This window comes from Apostichopus japonicus, chromosome 1 (assembly GCF_037975245.1).
Source record: "Apostichopus japonicus isolate 1M-3 chromosome 1, ASM3797524v1, whole genome shotgun sequence".
Taxonomy (NCBI): domain Eukaryota; kingdom Metazoa; phylum Echinodermata; class Holothuroidea; order Aspidochirotida; family Stichopodidae; genus Apostichopus; species Apostichopus japonicus.
The window spans coordinates 20,776,020-20,792,601 of NC_092561.1; the positions used below are offsets into that span (position 1 = coordinate 20,776,020).

At 39.0% G+C, this 16,582-nt stretch overlaps 2 protein-coding genes across 20 annotated transcripts in view; one reads left to right on the forward strand and one right to left on the reverse strand.

Annotated features, from left to right (window-relative positions):
* The window catches only part of LOC139971268 (uncharacterized), a 56,475-nt gene that overhangs the window by 18,496 nt on the left and 21,397 nt on the right, over positions 1–16,582 (forward strand). The window lies entirely within an intron of this gene.
* Positions 1,093–16,582, reverse strand: part of LOC139971165 (protein phosphatase 1 regulatory subunit 12A-like) — a 142,375-nt gene continuing 126,885 nt past the window's right edge. For 17 of the 18 annotated variants that reach the window (XM_071977537.1, XM_071977415.1, XM_071977406.1 and 14 more), the window contains 5 exons: positions 14,684–14,822; positions 14,225–14,365; positions 13,782–13,832; positions 12,189–12,221; positions 1,093–8,074 (listed from right to left, as the gene is read on the reverse strand). In XM_071977537.1, coding sequence (XP_071833638.1) covers positions 7,988–8,074; positions 12,189–12,221; positions 13,782–13,832; positions 14,225–14,365; positions 14,684–14,822 — 451 coding nt within the window. In that variant the 3' untranslated portion in view covers positions 1,093–7,987. The remainder of the gene's footprint in view (positions 8,075–12,188; positions 12,222–13,781; positions 13,833–14,224; positions 14,366–14,683; positions 14,823–16,582) is intronic. The other variant, XM_071977473.1, reaches the window with a different exon arrangement.

Sequence of the window (16,582 nt, forward strand, 5' to 3'; positions counted from 1 at the left end):
AATTAGCCTTTATTCTCTTTGCCTCTGGTTTATTTTAATTAATTTGTCGCGATAACGATTGACATGTATTTGTAGGATTAAAGCCAAAAATTTCATGTAAATTGTTTTTCCTTAATCTCCTTTGATGTAACAAACTTGAGTGTAATTTAAGTGTAACTTAAGCAAAAAGACTTTATTAGCACTCAGGAGGTTCTGGTTTTGATACCCGGCCAGGTCATAGTATGGTGGGTTTTCATCCAAGAGCAATCTACAATTTTCCCATCTAAATTGAAAAGATTCCAAATTTGAGGTAAAAATGTTGAACTGGAAGCCACTCGAAGTGTAAGTTGTAATCCAAGAGCCCTTGCGGGTGTCTCCCACATATGTGGTCGCTTAAGCATCATAAAAATAACTGCCGAATATTATTATTGTTATTATTAGTATGATTATTGTTATTATCATTATTGTAGCTTGTTGACGATTGTCATTATCGTGTAATATTTAATCCATTTTCCATATATGACTGTTATTTTATGATTGTTAATGTTTCTTAAGTCACCAGATCGTCCAGAACGACAGAATATCTAGAACCGATATTGAATAAATTTGGTTCAACGATTGAAGATCTGATCTGCTTTGTGTGAGGTTTTTGGCTCTGTAACTGTCTAAAATAAATCACTGGGAGATAAACGAGTGTCTTTGAACCGTTTTATACCTAAATATAAACACAGTAGCTGCAGGATCAAACCTACCAATTTGTGGTTACGATGCCGAAGGCTCAGTAACCTTTTCAATCATGCTGGCGTGCGTGTGTGTGTATGTGACGGCTAGCTTGTAGTTTCAAGTTTCAGTTTGGTAATGGCGTCCTTTCCGTGAGCAGTGAAGTATCCGCTCTTTCCCTGGTCAGAATCACTGAAATTTATACATGGAAGCCACCTCCGTTTTGTCGCTTGCAGCAAATTGAAGATGAAAATTGGGTTTCAGAATCCACCATGTCTTTTGCACTTGTGTTATAACGTCCATATTGAGATGGCATTTTACTACAGGTTGCCAGAGAAATGATTTTGTTTGGTGACCTCTCAAGATTGGACAGACAAATAAAGTAGAAAAAACTTTTTTTTTTCATGAAAACCACTTTATTACAAAGTTCCAGAGTTGCAGTCTCCCTTCTTCTAGTACACAAGATGAGTGACAAAACTCCTGAATCAGTCTTCACTGTGATGATGATGATGATAATCAATAATACTTCACAATAAATAATTATTTTGTTCATTAATACTCCCACAAAAATGAAATGAAAAAACTGAAGAAAAATGACACTAACCCTAGAAAATGTTTCACTCGTAAAATCACACCCCCAAAAAATGCATAATTAATTTGAAGGAAAAAAAAAAATCATTGCAAACACTGCCTAAAACTTTGTATGAAAAGTTAAGAAAGGGAGAAAGAAAGAAGAAGGTATGAAGTTTCAAGGAAAGCAACACAATCACTTCAAAAACCTTACACTTGTTAGTTTACCCCGATTCAATGAAAAACAGTCATTACTGTCCTCAATGACAAAGAAAAAAGAAGTTCTTAGCAAGACATGTGACACTTAACAAGGTTGGACTGACAAGGACCGAAGTCTTTGAGAAGTGGGTTTCTGTTGGAGCACCCTGGTGGACTATTTTTCAGAAAAGCAATGACTTGAGACATGGGGCAAAATGAGTGATTGCTGATTACTAGAAGAGTTACAAGTCAGTGAGTGTCTGAAACAAACCAACAGCTTCTTGCTTAATACTCTCGACTTATCCACTCTTCCTTTGTCTGATGCAAAAATTCATGACACCTTCTAAGGCTTAAAACTTTGCTGAAATAAAGTAGAAGGTCATGAATAAGTTGTAGCACAATGCTATTGTAGAATAGCACCCTCAATATTGTAGATTCACTCTCTCAAAATGGTACATTGAGTAGTCATTCCAGAAACACAACGTAGGTCATCATTTGTAAATACTCACATTCCCTCTTGGGCTAACGCCTCCATTCCCTCCCCTCCTCTTCCCTTTGACTGTAATATTTGAACTTTGACCCACATTTGTCACCATTGTATTTAACGCTAACGCTGTGATCATACCCTTCTTGGTTAGCACGATTATTATTACATTGAAAATACATTTTTAACTCTGTGGATTAAGCATTCATTCTCTACAAAACCAGGATGTAAGTACAGTACAAAAAAGTATATATATTTCGCTATAACATAATGCCTACAAACTCGATAGAAACACAGAATAAGTGTACAGTCTATATTCCTGTAAAATATATATAGAAAATAAAACCAGAGAACATATGAAAGTTAATGGCTAAAATTGTGTGATAATACAAACTTTTGTCTAAGCCTAGATGAGATTCACTATTTCGAAACTTAACTGGTGACCTATTCATTAGGTTAAGGAAATGCGGAAGAAATATACTACACTCTCGAAATGATGAATATCAATTTATTTTTTCAGAAATATATCCCAAAAGAATCACTTGAGTTCAATTTGATATTAACTTCTGTCACAATGTGAAATAACCACTTTCTTAATTTCTCTCTGTGTATTTTTTAACCCTGCGCTCCTCTTTTGGGGAAACCCCTATTCTATTATTAGAACTGTTACTGATATACATTGCAGAATGCTCTCCTCTTTTGGGGCAAACCCCGATTCTATTATTAGAGCTATTACTGATATACATTCCAGAATGCTCTCCTCTTTGGGGGAAACCCCGATTCTATTATTAGAACTGTTACTGATATACATTCCAGAATGCTCTCCTCTTAGGGGGAAACCCCTATTCTATTATTAGAACTGTTACTGATATACATTCCAGAATTACCATCCCTGGGTATTTTTGCTGCTGCTGGTCTACTACCCTCCTGTTCTTACAGATTTAAGAAAGATGGAGGGTATAAAAATATTAGAGTTCTCTTACTTTAAGCAGTGAACATAACAGGCTTAAAAAAAAGAGTATAGCATTCATTTTAAAATGGTCACACTTTTCTTTTAATTGAAGAGAATAAATGAAACACAGTACTTGTAGTATGTTAAATCCTACATATCAGCAAACCCTGCCTGACACCCAGCCCGCCCCCCCCCCCTTTAATGCCTTTCAAAGAGTAATGGATGACAAAGATAGCACCCACATCATTGACAAATCGAATTACAGAAAACAGACGAGGATATCCAAAGACCCACCAGGAACACCCGCCCCCCCTTTAATGCCTCTCAAAGAGTAATGGACGACAAAGATAGCACCCACATCATTGACAAATCGAATACAGAAAACAGACGAGGATGTCCAAAGACCCACCAAAGACCCACCAGGAACTTGGGCATGTAAAAATGCAACACTGTGAGTCCCTGACGACTAAAAGTAAAAACAATACAAGGAGGTTCAATGCTGACTGTCTCTGTCTCACCTATCAGGGCTGGGATGATATGAGCATCCCAGGTTTATCCTTATCACCTATCAGGGCTGGGACTGATATGAGCATCCCAGGTTTATCCTTATCACCTGTCAGGGCTGGGATGATATGAGCATCCCAGGTTTATCCTTATCAGCTGTCAGGGCTGGGATGATATGAGCATCCCAGGTTTATCCTTATCAGCTGTCAGGGCTGGGATGATATGAGCATCCCAGGTTTCTCCTTACAAATCTCTCTATCTCTTGTTCATCTACCATCACACTGACTTAGGGAACTTTGGAGTACAATTGGTCACATTTCACTACTTCCATTGCCATGGTTACTGTGCTTCTTTCTTCATGTTTTCTTTTGCAATGCTGATCTGAACAGATTTTAATGGAACTTGACGAGTGGCCAGGTTGGCTGTGAAATTTGACCCGGCATAAGATTCTCACTTTTTTGAAATAAAGTAACCTAGAAATCTATGAAGGAGGAAAGAAGTTGCCTGATATTTTTGAAAGGTAAAATAATTTCAGAAGATATGGAATCCTGACCAAGACACAGACAATGAATGTCATAGTCCAAATTACCAGCTACGATTTTGTTGTAACAACACAGTAACGACACAAACTTTTCATGAAGTGACTCCCTCTAAAACTATTCCCTTTTATTCCTTTTTTGCAAACTATTTGCATATTTCTGTGAGGGACCAATCACCATGCACGGGATGTTTCGCAGTTGTGATAGCTCACTGAACATGGGATGCTGCCATTCTTGAAATGGTGGTGTCATTTAAAGAATGCTGAATCCATGGAAACGTCATAATGTAGACTGATATCACTGTATGTATGAGTGGATACAGCCTGCCCTCTACAAACCATCCCGTTCAATCCCAGTGTACCTCAATGGAATTGTGGTGTAATTCCATTGCGAGTTGATGTTTAGCCTACACGGCTTCTGTTGGTTTTCACCAGGTATAGTGAATCAAAGTTCATGACTGTTCAAGCTGATTTTCAGTAGCATCAGTCAAATTCAGACAAAACTATGAAACTATGTAGCTAAGGTGATGAATATGCATACAAATTAATCCCTCTTGTCATCCCATAATGCATTTCACCCGGCTCACTATATCAACCAATCTTCTAGGCTATTTCTTAGAACTAACAGCAGTATTTTTATGTATTAAAGAAGACTTTCAGCTATTTGGAATTGACACAACCAATTGTCAGGAAGTCGAAATCGACAAATTGTCATTGTTGTGAGTAAAGGTTCTTATTAAAGCCAGAGACACTCAACAAAACTAACCTTGAATCTAAGGATAAATCATGAAGCAGTGACTTCCAATGTCCTTTTTGCTGCTAATGTTTGCCATTATTGCACCAAACGCTGTATAATATTTCCTCGGATTCGTCAGGCCTTTCAGTCAGTCGATTTAGCTGATTACCAGAGGTGTTGTTCAAAATAATCTCTCTTACTGACCAGCAATAAAGAGTTATAACTGATATATGATCACTGATATTAGCTAGAAATAACCTATATATGTACATACAAGTATGTACATATAGACATCTATGTGTACATAATATTAAATAAACAAGTGTGAACTACTATTTAATCCTCACAATTGCTGAAAATGTTGTCATTCACCACCATTTCGACCCTATCTGAAACATTCTTGACCAAACTTGTCATCCACTTTCAATCAGCAGCCACTATATAATAGTTTCTACCTCTGAACCTTATAAAACAATGACGGAGAGAAACACACACAGACACATACCCAAGCAGCTGGTACGAGATAACCAACAAAGTGTAATTACTGTTTACAAAGGACTGACCGTGATGATTCATCGTTTTGCAAATGATACTTGAAGCCTGTGACCACATTTTTACCCCCCCCAACGAAAAAAAAACACCCCCCCCAACGAAAAAAACAGAGTCGCAGAAGAAACAAAGTTGGAGAAGAGAGAAAGGAAACCTCACGTTATAGGACTATTTTCTTTAATTTTTCGTAGAAGACTCCACATCACGACTTAATCTGGACAACAAAAGGGATGGTAACCCCTGTTGAGAGAGCCTTGGACGGGTTTCTCTTTTAACATACAAATATCATCAGAATATCATCGCAGGCAATCATGGACTTTCTGGCCTTTATTACTGCTGGTTAAATCATCGTCAGAGGAGATTATCTGCATATTTAAAAGGGAAAAAAGTGCAACAGCCCCCTAGGAGTATACATACCACACAAAATGTCAGGGGTTAAAGGTCATTGTTAGAGAGCTCGGACAGCGTGCAAAGGCTTCGAGCAGACCAGTTTCAAGAAGAAGTCGTAACAGTCTTTCTATACAATCCTGAATTAGGCAGTGCACAAACAACAAATGAGTGATACTTTTCCTCTGCTTGTAATTCTCTACATGCTAACTGCCCCCCACCCCCCCATCCACCTGCTCACCCCACCATATAATCTTCCCTCTGACACACAGAAACAAATATTTTGGTATTTCCACATGTGGACTTGTCACGACTATTCTTTTCAGTCATTTTTCTTCACCAACCTTGAAACAAAATGTGACCTTTGACCTCTGACATGTTTGCATGGTAACGAACGATGTTCATAACACTGCATGCCTAGCTTCCATGGAAAATCTTATTTTAATACAAGAAGAAAAAAAAGCACCATATGGCCAAAAGTTTACCTCATAAATTCAATACACAGGCATACTGCACTGCAAAGCACTGGACGATTATGCTTGAATATCAATTTCAAAAATATGGTTGGAAGACTCTTTTAACCGTATCACCAACACAAGTAACACCCTTTAGAAAACATCTGCACACATTGAATGGGTTTCGAAAAACCTGGGCAGAAAACGTGGAAGCAATTTCACATTTTTTAAACTCATTTTTAAAAAATCGCTGTAGCACAGAGATCAGAACTCTTTAACTAGCTCTGGTTAAGAGGATTACATCATTATTGCACAACATTTAGTTACCTATGGTTACCAAGCTCACTAGCCTAACAATTCCATGACAACTACAACTTTGGGACTATTTGCTAGGGTCTAGGAGCTGCTACCTCATCCTGTGCAAAGCGTCAAAAACACCAAGCAACTTTCTGGGGGATAAACACGGCAAACCATTTTAGAGTCCAGGACTTGCTTCCTTCGCCCCTTGGCAGGGCACCTCCCTCTGTGCAAACCGAGTCGATATTGTTTACCACTCCCCACTGCAATGTAACATTGTTCTTCTGTTGAACAAACATGTCAAAACACTCCCCCTTCCAGTACATTATTCCATCTCCCCCCATCCCCCCCCCCCACCATCACAATTTGCAGTGATGCGGTGTTACGGAAAAATCCAGCTTACTGTTGCTGATTCACTATTATTTTTCTTGCCAAATGTGTAATGTGAAAAACATCAAAGTTATTTCACTAAAAATATTTCCTGTTCTGTCCGCAGGACTTAATGGGTGCAAGTCAAGTTGTACAGTTTTAGTTTTCTTTTCATTCTTCTCTGAAAACAGAGAGAACGCATTTTCAAGCTAAAACCATCCTCAAAAAAAAAAAAAAAAAAAACAATTGGATGAATTGTCATGTTATGGAAGCGTTTCAGAAAAAAAATTGCCCAGCGAGACTTCAGCAAATATGAAGACAATTTCATGATCTGATTAGCCACCCTGTTGGTGAGCTGACAAGACACACTTCATAATTCAATATTCTAAATGGTCTGGCTTCATTTTCAAACTTGCTCTCTCTCTGTCTCTCTAGCTCCTTACTTTTCTTATTTGGTTTTGGTTGCTAAACTGGGAAACTGCAAGCACAAGGGAGTTGAACATCACAAATAACAAATGTGGTTATTTTATTTACATTCATAAAGCCAGGGCTGGAGCTTTTGAACACTCATACACCTCAATCTATTCCGCAACACTCCAAAGAAAGGAGTTCGTAAATCGCTACAACATTTTTCCCGATTTTACTATTTCTAATTTTTTTTTCCATTTTGTTTTGTTCTTCTTCTTGTCATTCATGGATTGCCACTGTCTGAATCAAGGAGGTTGGACAGATATCAGAGAAGAGTCTGAAAGATGCTTTCTACTGGCTCGTCAATCCCATGTTGACATGAATTTGCCAGGAAGCATGGACAGTCCATTAAATACCCCCAACATTTGTAACTAAAGTCCAAAGCTTGAATCACTTCAGCATTGATAGGTCTTTAGTGTTTATCTTTCCTTTATTTATTATTTTCTTAATCCCATGAGATCTTAATCTGAATCTTAATCCCATGGGAGTTCTGTTTTTTTTCTTGTGTGTTTCCCCAGTAAGATATGACACTTGAGGAAAGAATAATTTAACTGTACAAATATTACACTGGTCGACTGTGTATTTTAAAAGTCTACTTAATAATAAGAACCACTAAAGTGTCCCCACATCATGACCATGCCAGTCTACCCACACTGTAACAAACGACCTGATTGGCCAGCCCTGTGCACTCCTCAGCCAATCACTAAGGCTATATGGTAAGCTTGACTTGAGGATCTGCCCGTCCGTCAGCCCGGTTGTTGGGATGATCCTCCGGCCAACCTTACTTTGATAACTTGCTGATGACTCGGACGAGGGCGCCATTTTCATCTTTCAGTCGTTGGTTGTCTGCTTTGAGTTGCTTTACCGTCTGGAAGGAGAAAAGGAATTGAATATGAGATGGACGGATCTTCCAGTTGGTAGAGAAGCTGATCTAGGCTCAATAAAAATGCTGGCAACTTTTCTGAGAATCTTTTGGTCAAAACCACATTCCTCATAGCAACTTCTTTTTCTCTCTCTTTTTATGGCAAAGATATGAGTTTTTCAAAATGTGGTTGTATTTTTGTGAATGAGATCTAGAAGCAGCAAAGTGAATGAATATCTGTCAATGCAGCTGAAAATGTTTCTGTTCTTCTCTTTAATATTTATCTCACTTATTTATTCAAAGAGAATAAATAATATTTCTACCAAAAACTGTTTTTTTCATAAAGCAAAAAGCATTTTTTCGAAAAGCATTCCTCATAAACTTTTAAATACGGAAGAACCTTGACAGCTACAGTAAATATTATAAGGTTGGGAGGATAAACCAACCACAAGATTATCATAGGAAAGCTAAGCTTTTGATAAATAAACTAGGTTACACTCCATCAACCATATTCTCAGGTTTAGGAAATAAGATATTGAGGCAGGGTCTTCAACTAACAGCGTGGATACATATTTCTTTTCCATATGTCAAGTTTAGCAATAACATATTGAGATTGGGGTCTTCAACTAACAGTGTGAAATAATTCTCTTTTTTCCATATAAAGCACTGTCCCTTTGCCTGCTGCAGGAATCTCTCTTTATAGATACACCATTACTTCAGACTATCCCTCCCTGATCATGGTATAATGGTAGTGTGGAGGGAGGTTACCAGGCACGGCTGTCAACGGTATCAAACTAACTGGATGATACCTACACTAAGGTCAATGTGCATTGATCTGAGGCAGGAATCTCTCTTTATAGATACACCATTACTTCAGACTATCCCTCCCTGATCATGGTATAATGGTAGTGTGGAGGGAGGTTACCAGGCACGGCTGTCAACGGTATCAAACTAACTGGATGATACCTACACTAAGGTCAATGTGCATTGATCTGAGGCAGGAATCTCTCTTTATAGATACACCATTACTTCAGACTATCCCTCCCTGATCATGGTATAATGGTAGTGTGGAGGGAGGATACCAGGCACGGCTGTCAACGGTATCAAACTAACTGGATGATACCTACACTAAGGTCAATGTGCATTGATCTGAGGCAGGAATCTCTCTTTATAGATACACCATTACTTCAGACTATCCCTCCCTGATAATGGTATAATGGTAGTGTGGAGGGAGGTTACCGGGCACGGCTGTCAACGGTATCAAACTAACTGGATGATACCTACACTAAGGTCAATGTGCATTGATCTGAGGCAGGAATCTCTCTTTATAGATACACCATTACTTCAGACTATCCCTCCCTGATAATGGTATAATGGTAGTGTGGAGGGAGGATACCAGGCACGGCTGTCAACGGTATCAAACTAACTGGATGATACCTACACTAAGGTCAATGTGCATTGATCTGAGGCAGGAATCTCTCTTTATAGATACACCATTACTTCAGACTATCCCTCCCTGATAATGGTATAATGGTAGTGTGGAGGGAGGATACCAGGCACGGCTGTCAACGGTATCAAACTAACTGGATGATACCTACACTAAGGTCAATGTGCATTGATCTGAGGCAGTAATCTCTCTTTATAGATACACCATTACTTCAGACTATCCCTCCCTGATAATGGTATAATAGTAGTGTGGAGGGAGGATACCAGGCACGGCTGTCAACGGTATCAAACTAACTGGATGATACCTACACTAAGGTCAATGTGCATTGATCTGAGGCAGGAATCTCTCTTTATAGATACACCATTACTTCAGACTATCCCTCCCTGATAATGGTATAATGGTAGTGTGGAGGGAGGATACCAGGCACGGCTGTCAACGGTATCAAACTAACTGGATGATACCTACACTAAGGTCAATGTGCATTGATCTGAGGCAGGAATCTCTCTTTATAGATACACCATTACTTCAGACTATCCCTCCCTGATAATGGTATAATGGTAGTGTGGAGGGAGGTTACCGGGCATGGCTGTCAACGGTATCAAACTAACTGGATGATACCTACACTAAGGTCAATGTGCATTGATCTGAGGCAGGAATCTCTCTTTATAGATACACCATTACTTCAGACTATCCCTCCCTGATAATGGTATAATGGTAGTGTGGAGGGAGGATACCAGGCACGGCTGTCAACGGTATCAAACTAACTGGATGATACCTACACTAAGGTCAATGTGCATTGATCTGAGGCAGGAATCTCTCTTTATAGATACACCATTACTTCAGACTATCCCTCCCTGATAATGGTATAATGGTAGTGTGGAGGGAGGATACCAGGCACGGCTGTCAACGGTATCAAACTAACTGGATGATACCTACACTAAGGTCAATGTGCATTGATCTGAGGCAGTAATCTCTCTTTATAGATACACCATTACTTCAGACTATCCCTCCCTGATAATGGTATAATAGTAGTGTGGAGGGAGGATACCAGGCACGGCTGTCAACGGTATCAAACTAACTGGATGATACCTACACTATGGTCAATGTGTATTGATCTGGAGGACTACCAGGAAGGGACTGGAAAACCGTGCGGACCATATGAACCAGGTTTGTGAGAAATTCACTGTCCTTGTAGGACAGTGAATTATCAGCGATATGAAAAAACCTTGAAAAGTGTTTTAAAACACTAAAGTAAGAAAATAGCATTGTTTGATTTTTGTTTTCATCGTAAAGTAGCCTGAAAGTACTCGGTTGTCTGCTTTGCAAGTGAAAGTGGTAAAACGGCCGTACTACCAAACATTTTATTTTTGTGGGAAATGAGCATAAAAAAATGTCAACTCTGCTACCGCTTTCTGAATCATCTTTTCCTTACATTGTCAACACTCTGGAACGAGACTAAACATGAGCCTATCGAAGAAACTTTCAAGTTGGCAAAGGAATGGTGTAAACAATGGCGGCACAAGACTAGAGAGTGAAATGGTGGTCATCTGACATGATTAAAGCCAGGAACACCACCCACTGGGAAACCTCTTGCTAGAAATTTAACAAAATGATTTCTAATATCTCTAATAATGATTTATTGACTTTACCAATCGACTTTCTCGCGATCAAGTCAGGATTCAACCTTTCTCGCTAAAGTTGTGTAATTCTAAGTGGCTTGAAATCGCAAACTAGAAAGATTTTTTTTTATTCATTTCAAGACTCACTGCAATAGCCTATGAAACAATTTAGAAATTTTCTGAATACATCAGATATTGTTGACAATCTGAGATAAGAAAATAAAATGATCGAAGCTAGAGAGAGGGAAATTATGACAAGCAAAATGAACGAAGATGAAGAAGAAGGAAAAGAAAACAAAAGGCACCGACTTCTTCACAATTGTTTGAGAAACATTTTGTAAACGATTTTTGATTTTGATAGATGGAAGGATGACTTCACTATGCCTATGATAAAATGGGGGGAGGGGGTGGGGATCAGCACATCCTCAGAAACATGAGGTTACTTAGCCCTTGCAGTTGAAGTAAAAGCCTGCACCCCGATGTAAAACTTTGAGAGATATATATCATAAATGTTTTCGTAAAACCTCTTTGGTTCAACAAATTATGTCAAATTCCTCTCAAATATCTAAAAAAAACTGTAATATGGTAATATAACATATCATTAATTTTGTTTACAGTGAGGTTATACCCCTGATATGTAATGTCAAGTCAAACAGTATACTAGCATACAGGACTGTTTTTTTTTGTCCATTTAAGCACCTGTGTACCATACACAAATTAATGTAATCCAACTGAATAATGCTAGCCCACCGCTGTCTTCAAAAGCTCAATGTCGCCCTCATTACCTTCGGAAACATTTCATACTGTAGTTTTTGATTCAAAAGCTCAACAACTCTTAGTTGTAAAACTTAAAGAGTGATAATGGATGGGTGCAAACATCATCCATGGATAACTTTGTTACAATTCCATCTGCATTTATTTGGCATAAAATCGTACAGTTTGGAATAGTGTGAATGATGATCTCAAGCTTGCCACAACTAGAACACAGAAGCAGATGATGTTGACTTTTGCGAATGTATGCAGATTAGGTAGGTCAAAGTTCGGACTAGCTTACTCTTCTATGATGTCGGGCTATTAGCGCTTCTTCCTGATAGACGGAAATAAAAATGAATCTCTAACACCTGGCAAGATAATAAGTTCATTCTTCCTACATCCTTAATAACAGTTTACTTGGGTAAAAAAAAAATCATCGATCTCAGTATATTTATTTGAACAAATTCTTTTGGTCTTTAAATAAAAGTGAAGTGAACAAACATGTAGGAACAAGTAAAACATGTTGGCAAACACCTTTCGGTGTTTGAACTAATGTATGCTTGGGAGCTGTTTCCAATATATCGCCTGCCATATCTGTGCACATATGGAAATACACGCTCAGGAATAGTGGGGCTAAATAGAGGGCGCTGTCCTGTTGGTCCTAGTGTGTGTGATCCGTACAGTTTGACGATCTCTGAATTTATGTAACATGGTCACACCTGATGAACTTGCAAACTGACTCTCTGGGTGATAGACTAGTTCGTGGTTAAACTTGTGCTGTTCAGCGGAAAGCAAGATATGTTTGATAAACATTAGCTTAAGGTGCTGGAAACGAGCTGGCTTGTCTTGAAAGTTACAATAGATTTCCTCTTTAATGATCTCATCTTAGCATACAGAATGGTAGATATACTACTAGTGATCCACCCATGGTACCAATATGTTCAGCAGTAATACACTACAGCTTGGCAAGTGTTGTGGAACTGAATAGGACCGCTAGGACAGCGCCCTCTGTCAAACTTGCGCATGGCTGGAGAGCCCTGCCATTGGTCCTATATAGAATAGTGTCACCCTAGATGCATATGGCAAAATTATCGCAGCAGTATTGAAAATCTCTTCTGAAATGTAATAGCTTCAGTATTTGAAGATAAAATAAAATTAACTGTTCACAAAACATTTTATTAAACACCAAAAGAGAGAAAGCAAGATATGTAACTTGTTCTCAGTGAATGAAAAGTTACCACAGTGTGAAGGGAGGTTAGATAGAGGAAGGGTAGATATGAGGGTAGATAGGGGGAAGGGGTAGATAGGAGGGTAGACAGAAAGATAAATAGGGGAAGGGTAGACAGGAAAAGGGTAGATAGAAGGATAGATAGGGGAAAGGTAGATAGGGTATGGGGTAGATAGAAGGGGTAGATAGGGGAAGGGTAGATAGGGGAAGGGGTAGATAGAAGAAGGGGTAGATAGAAGAAGGGGTAGATAGAAGGATAGATAGGGGGAGGGCAAATAAGGGAAGGGGTAGAGGGGAAGGGGTAGAGAGAAGAAGGGGTAGATAGGAGATGGAGTAGATAGAAGAAGAGTTTATAGAAGGATAGATAGGGGGAGGGTAAATAGGGGAAGGGGTAGAGGGGAAGGGGTAGAGAGAAGAAGGGGTAGATAGGGGAAGGAGTAGATATAAGAAGGGGTGGATAGGGGAAGGGTAGATAGAAGAAGGGGTAGATAGGGGAAGGGTAGACACCAGAATAGATAGGGGAAGCTGAGATAGGGGGAGGGTAGATAGGAGGGCAGTAGAAGGATAGATAGGGGAAGGGTAGATTATTAAGGGTATGCTGTAAAAGAGGAAAACTAATGGGATAGTGGAAATAAAGAAAGCCTGGGTTTCTTTCTCTGTACTCACTTTAACTTCTTCTTCTAATTCTGATATCCTCCTCTCTAATGCTCTTCTTTCCTGTAAATTTGAGAAATGTTTTTAAACATATGAAAACAAAATAATCCTTAAAGGATGTGTTAATTTATGTCATTAGTTTTTATGGGTTTACTCCCCATGTCATTCGGGCACACGATTGTCCATGCATTCGATCGATTGCCCTCCTCGTAATTTTTTTGGCTGTGATGGGCGTATATTGGAAGTTAATTGCATTGTTAAGATAAGGGGGGGGGGGGGGAGACATGGTTTATGGATTGGGGCTTTATGCCAAACATTTTTGACAGGGCTGTGTCCTAAAAAAAATGCGGCCCGACGATCCATCCATTTCTGGGGCTTTTTTTAGCTGCATAGGCTCCTTACATTCTGACCTAATTGCACTGTGCTTTAACAGAGACAAAGAAGAGACCACTCACCCGTTTGTCGTTGTCTGAAGTTCCTGATCGGCCACCAATTCCTGACTTTGAAACTTGGCTCTTTAAATCTGCAATTTCTACGTCTTTGCTCTTCACATCCTTCTGAAGCTTGGATATCAAAGAATCCTTTTCATCTACAATCTAAGAAAGAAAATCGTTTGCCAAATTTAAATTTAAAAACCTGATTCGTGCTTAGCCATGAACGAGCCATACGTCGTCAGACAGTTCCGATGTGAAAACGGGTTCTTTAAAAGAGCTGCGGTTAAGTTCCATAATTTGATCATGAATATTCATTATTTATTTGAGAATTGAAAATTTGACCCTTTGCGCTGGATGAGGAAAAACAAAATTTTGATAATTTTGAAAGAGCAGAAGTCTTCCTTTGGGCTGTTTTTTTTGCACCATTTCCATGTCACTGCCCCCTTCTCCCCCGCCCCCATCCCCTCATACATTACTTACTTTTTTGCAAGATGCACAAGGAGTTGAGGCAGTTTTATCTTTGTCCCTAGTGCTGTATGAACCTGCTGAGGAATTTCGGTCTGCTCGAGATCCGTATCTGTCAACAGTTGCTGTAGTTGATGAATCTCCTCCTACCCGACTGAACAGGAAACAAAAAATATATAATTATAAACGATTACTTGAATAATTATAAACGATTACTTGACCATCTCCTCCTACCCGACTGAACAGGAAACAAAAAAATATAATTATAAACGATTACTTGACCTTCTCACTTGTCGGGATTAATTTTCACCGAAAATATTGCCTTTCAAAATTTGCCAAGAATGATCTGATCTATAAGTAAACTCATTTTCTTGGGGAGTTAAAGAGGGACACATCTTGTGACTAGGAGAATTTTGGGGAGTTAAAGAGGGACACATCTTGTGACTAGGAGCATTTTGGGGAGTTAAAGAGGGACACATCTTGTGACTAGGAGCACTACCTTTTCACAACTTTGCTAATAGTATCTTTGACTGATCCCGGGTGTGTGACCAAGGTAAATTACGTTGGATCGGATGATTTCGCCGATAGATTTATCTTCTACGTTATTTTAAAACAATGGTTTACTTAAACATCTTCTGTGACATTAAATACCGACATAAACAAAATGGTTTCTGTTCCAGTCATTCTGGTAACATGGATAACACATTTTACCTAAACCTTTACAACATTTGTCAAAATCAGTCCTCGAAAGTTAAGGTAAGAAGATTTTTTACTCGGGGGAGTATCTTGCTGCATGTACAGCCAAGATTGTTCCCTTTTATCTTCCGATTTCAACCCATGATTCAAAGCCAGTACGGCACACCCACAGACACATTGTTAATATACAATAATACTGCATCAAAGCCAGTACTGCACACCCACAGACACATTGTTAATATACAATAATACTGCATCAAAGCCAGTACTGCACACCCACAGACACATTGTTAATATACAATAACACTGCATCAAAGCCAGTACTGCACACCCACCGACACATTGTTAATATACAATAACACTGCATCAAAGCCAGTACTGCACACCCACAGACACATTGTTAATATACAATAATACTGCATCAAAGCCAGTACTGCACACCCACAGACGCATTGTTAATATACAATAATACTGCATCAAAGCCAGTACTGCACACCCACAGACACATTGTTAATATACAATAATACTGCATCAAAGCCAGTACTGCACACCCACAGACGCATTGTTAATATACAATAACACTGCATCAAAGCCAGTACTGCACACCCACAGACGCATTGTTAATATACAATAATACTGCATCAAAGCCAGTACTGCACACCCACAGACGCATTGTTAATATACAATAATACTGCATCAAAGCCAGTACTGCACACCCACAGACACATTGTTAATATACAATAACACTGCATCAAAGCCAGTACTGCACACCCACCGACACATTGTTAATATACAATAACACTGCATCAAAGCCAGTACTGCACACCCACAGACACATTGTTAATATACAATAATACTGCATCAAAGCCAGTACTGCACACCCACAGACGCATTGTTAATATACAATAATACTGCATCAAAGCCAGTACTGCACACCCACAGACGCATTGTTAATATACAATAATACTGCATCAAAGCCAGTACTGCACACCCACAGACGCATTGTTAATATACAATAACACTGCATCAAAGCCAGTACTGCACACCCACAGACGCATTGTTAATATACAATAACACTGCATCAAAGCCAGTACTGCACACCCACAGACGCATTGTTAATATACAATAATACTGCATCAAAGCCAGTACTGCACACCCACAGACGCATTGTTAATATACAATAATACTGCATCAAAGCCAGTACTGCACACCCACAGA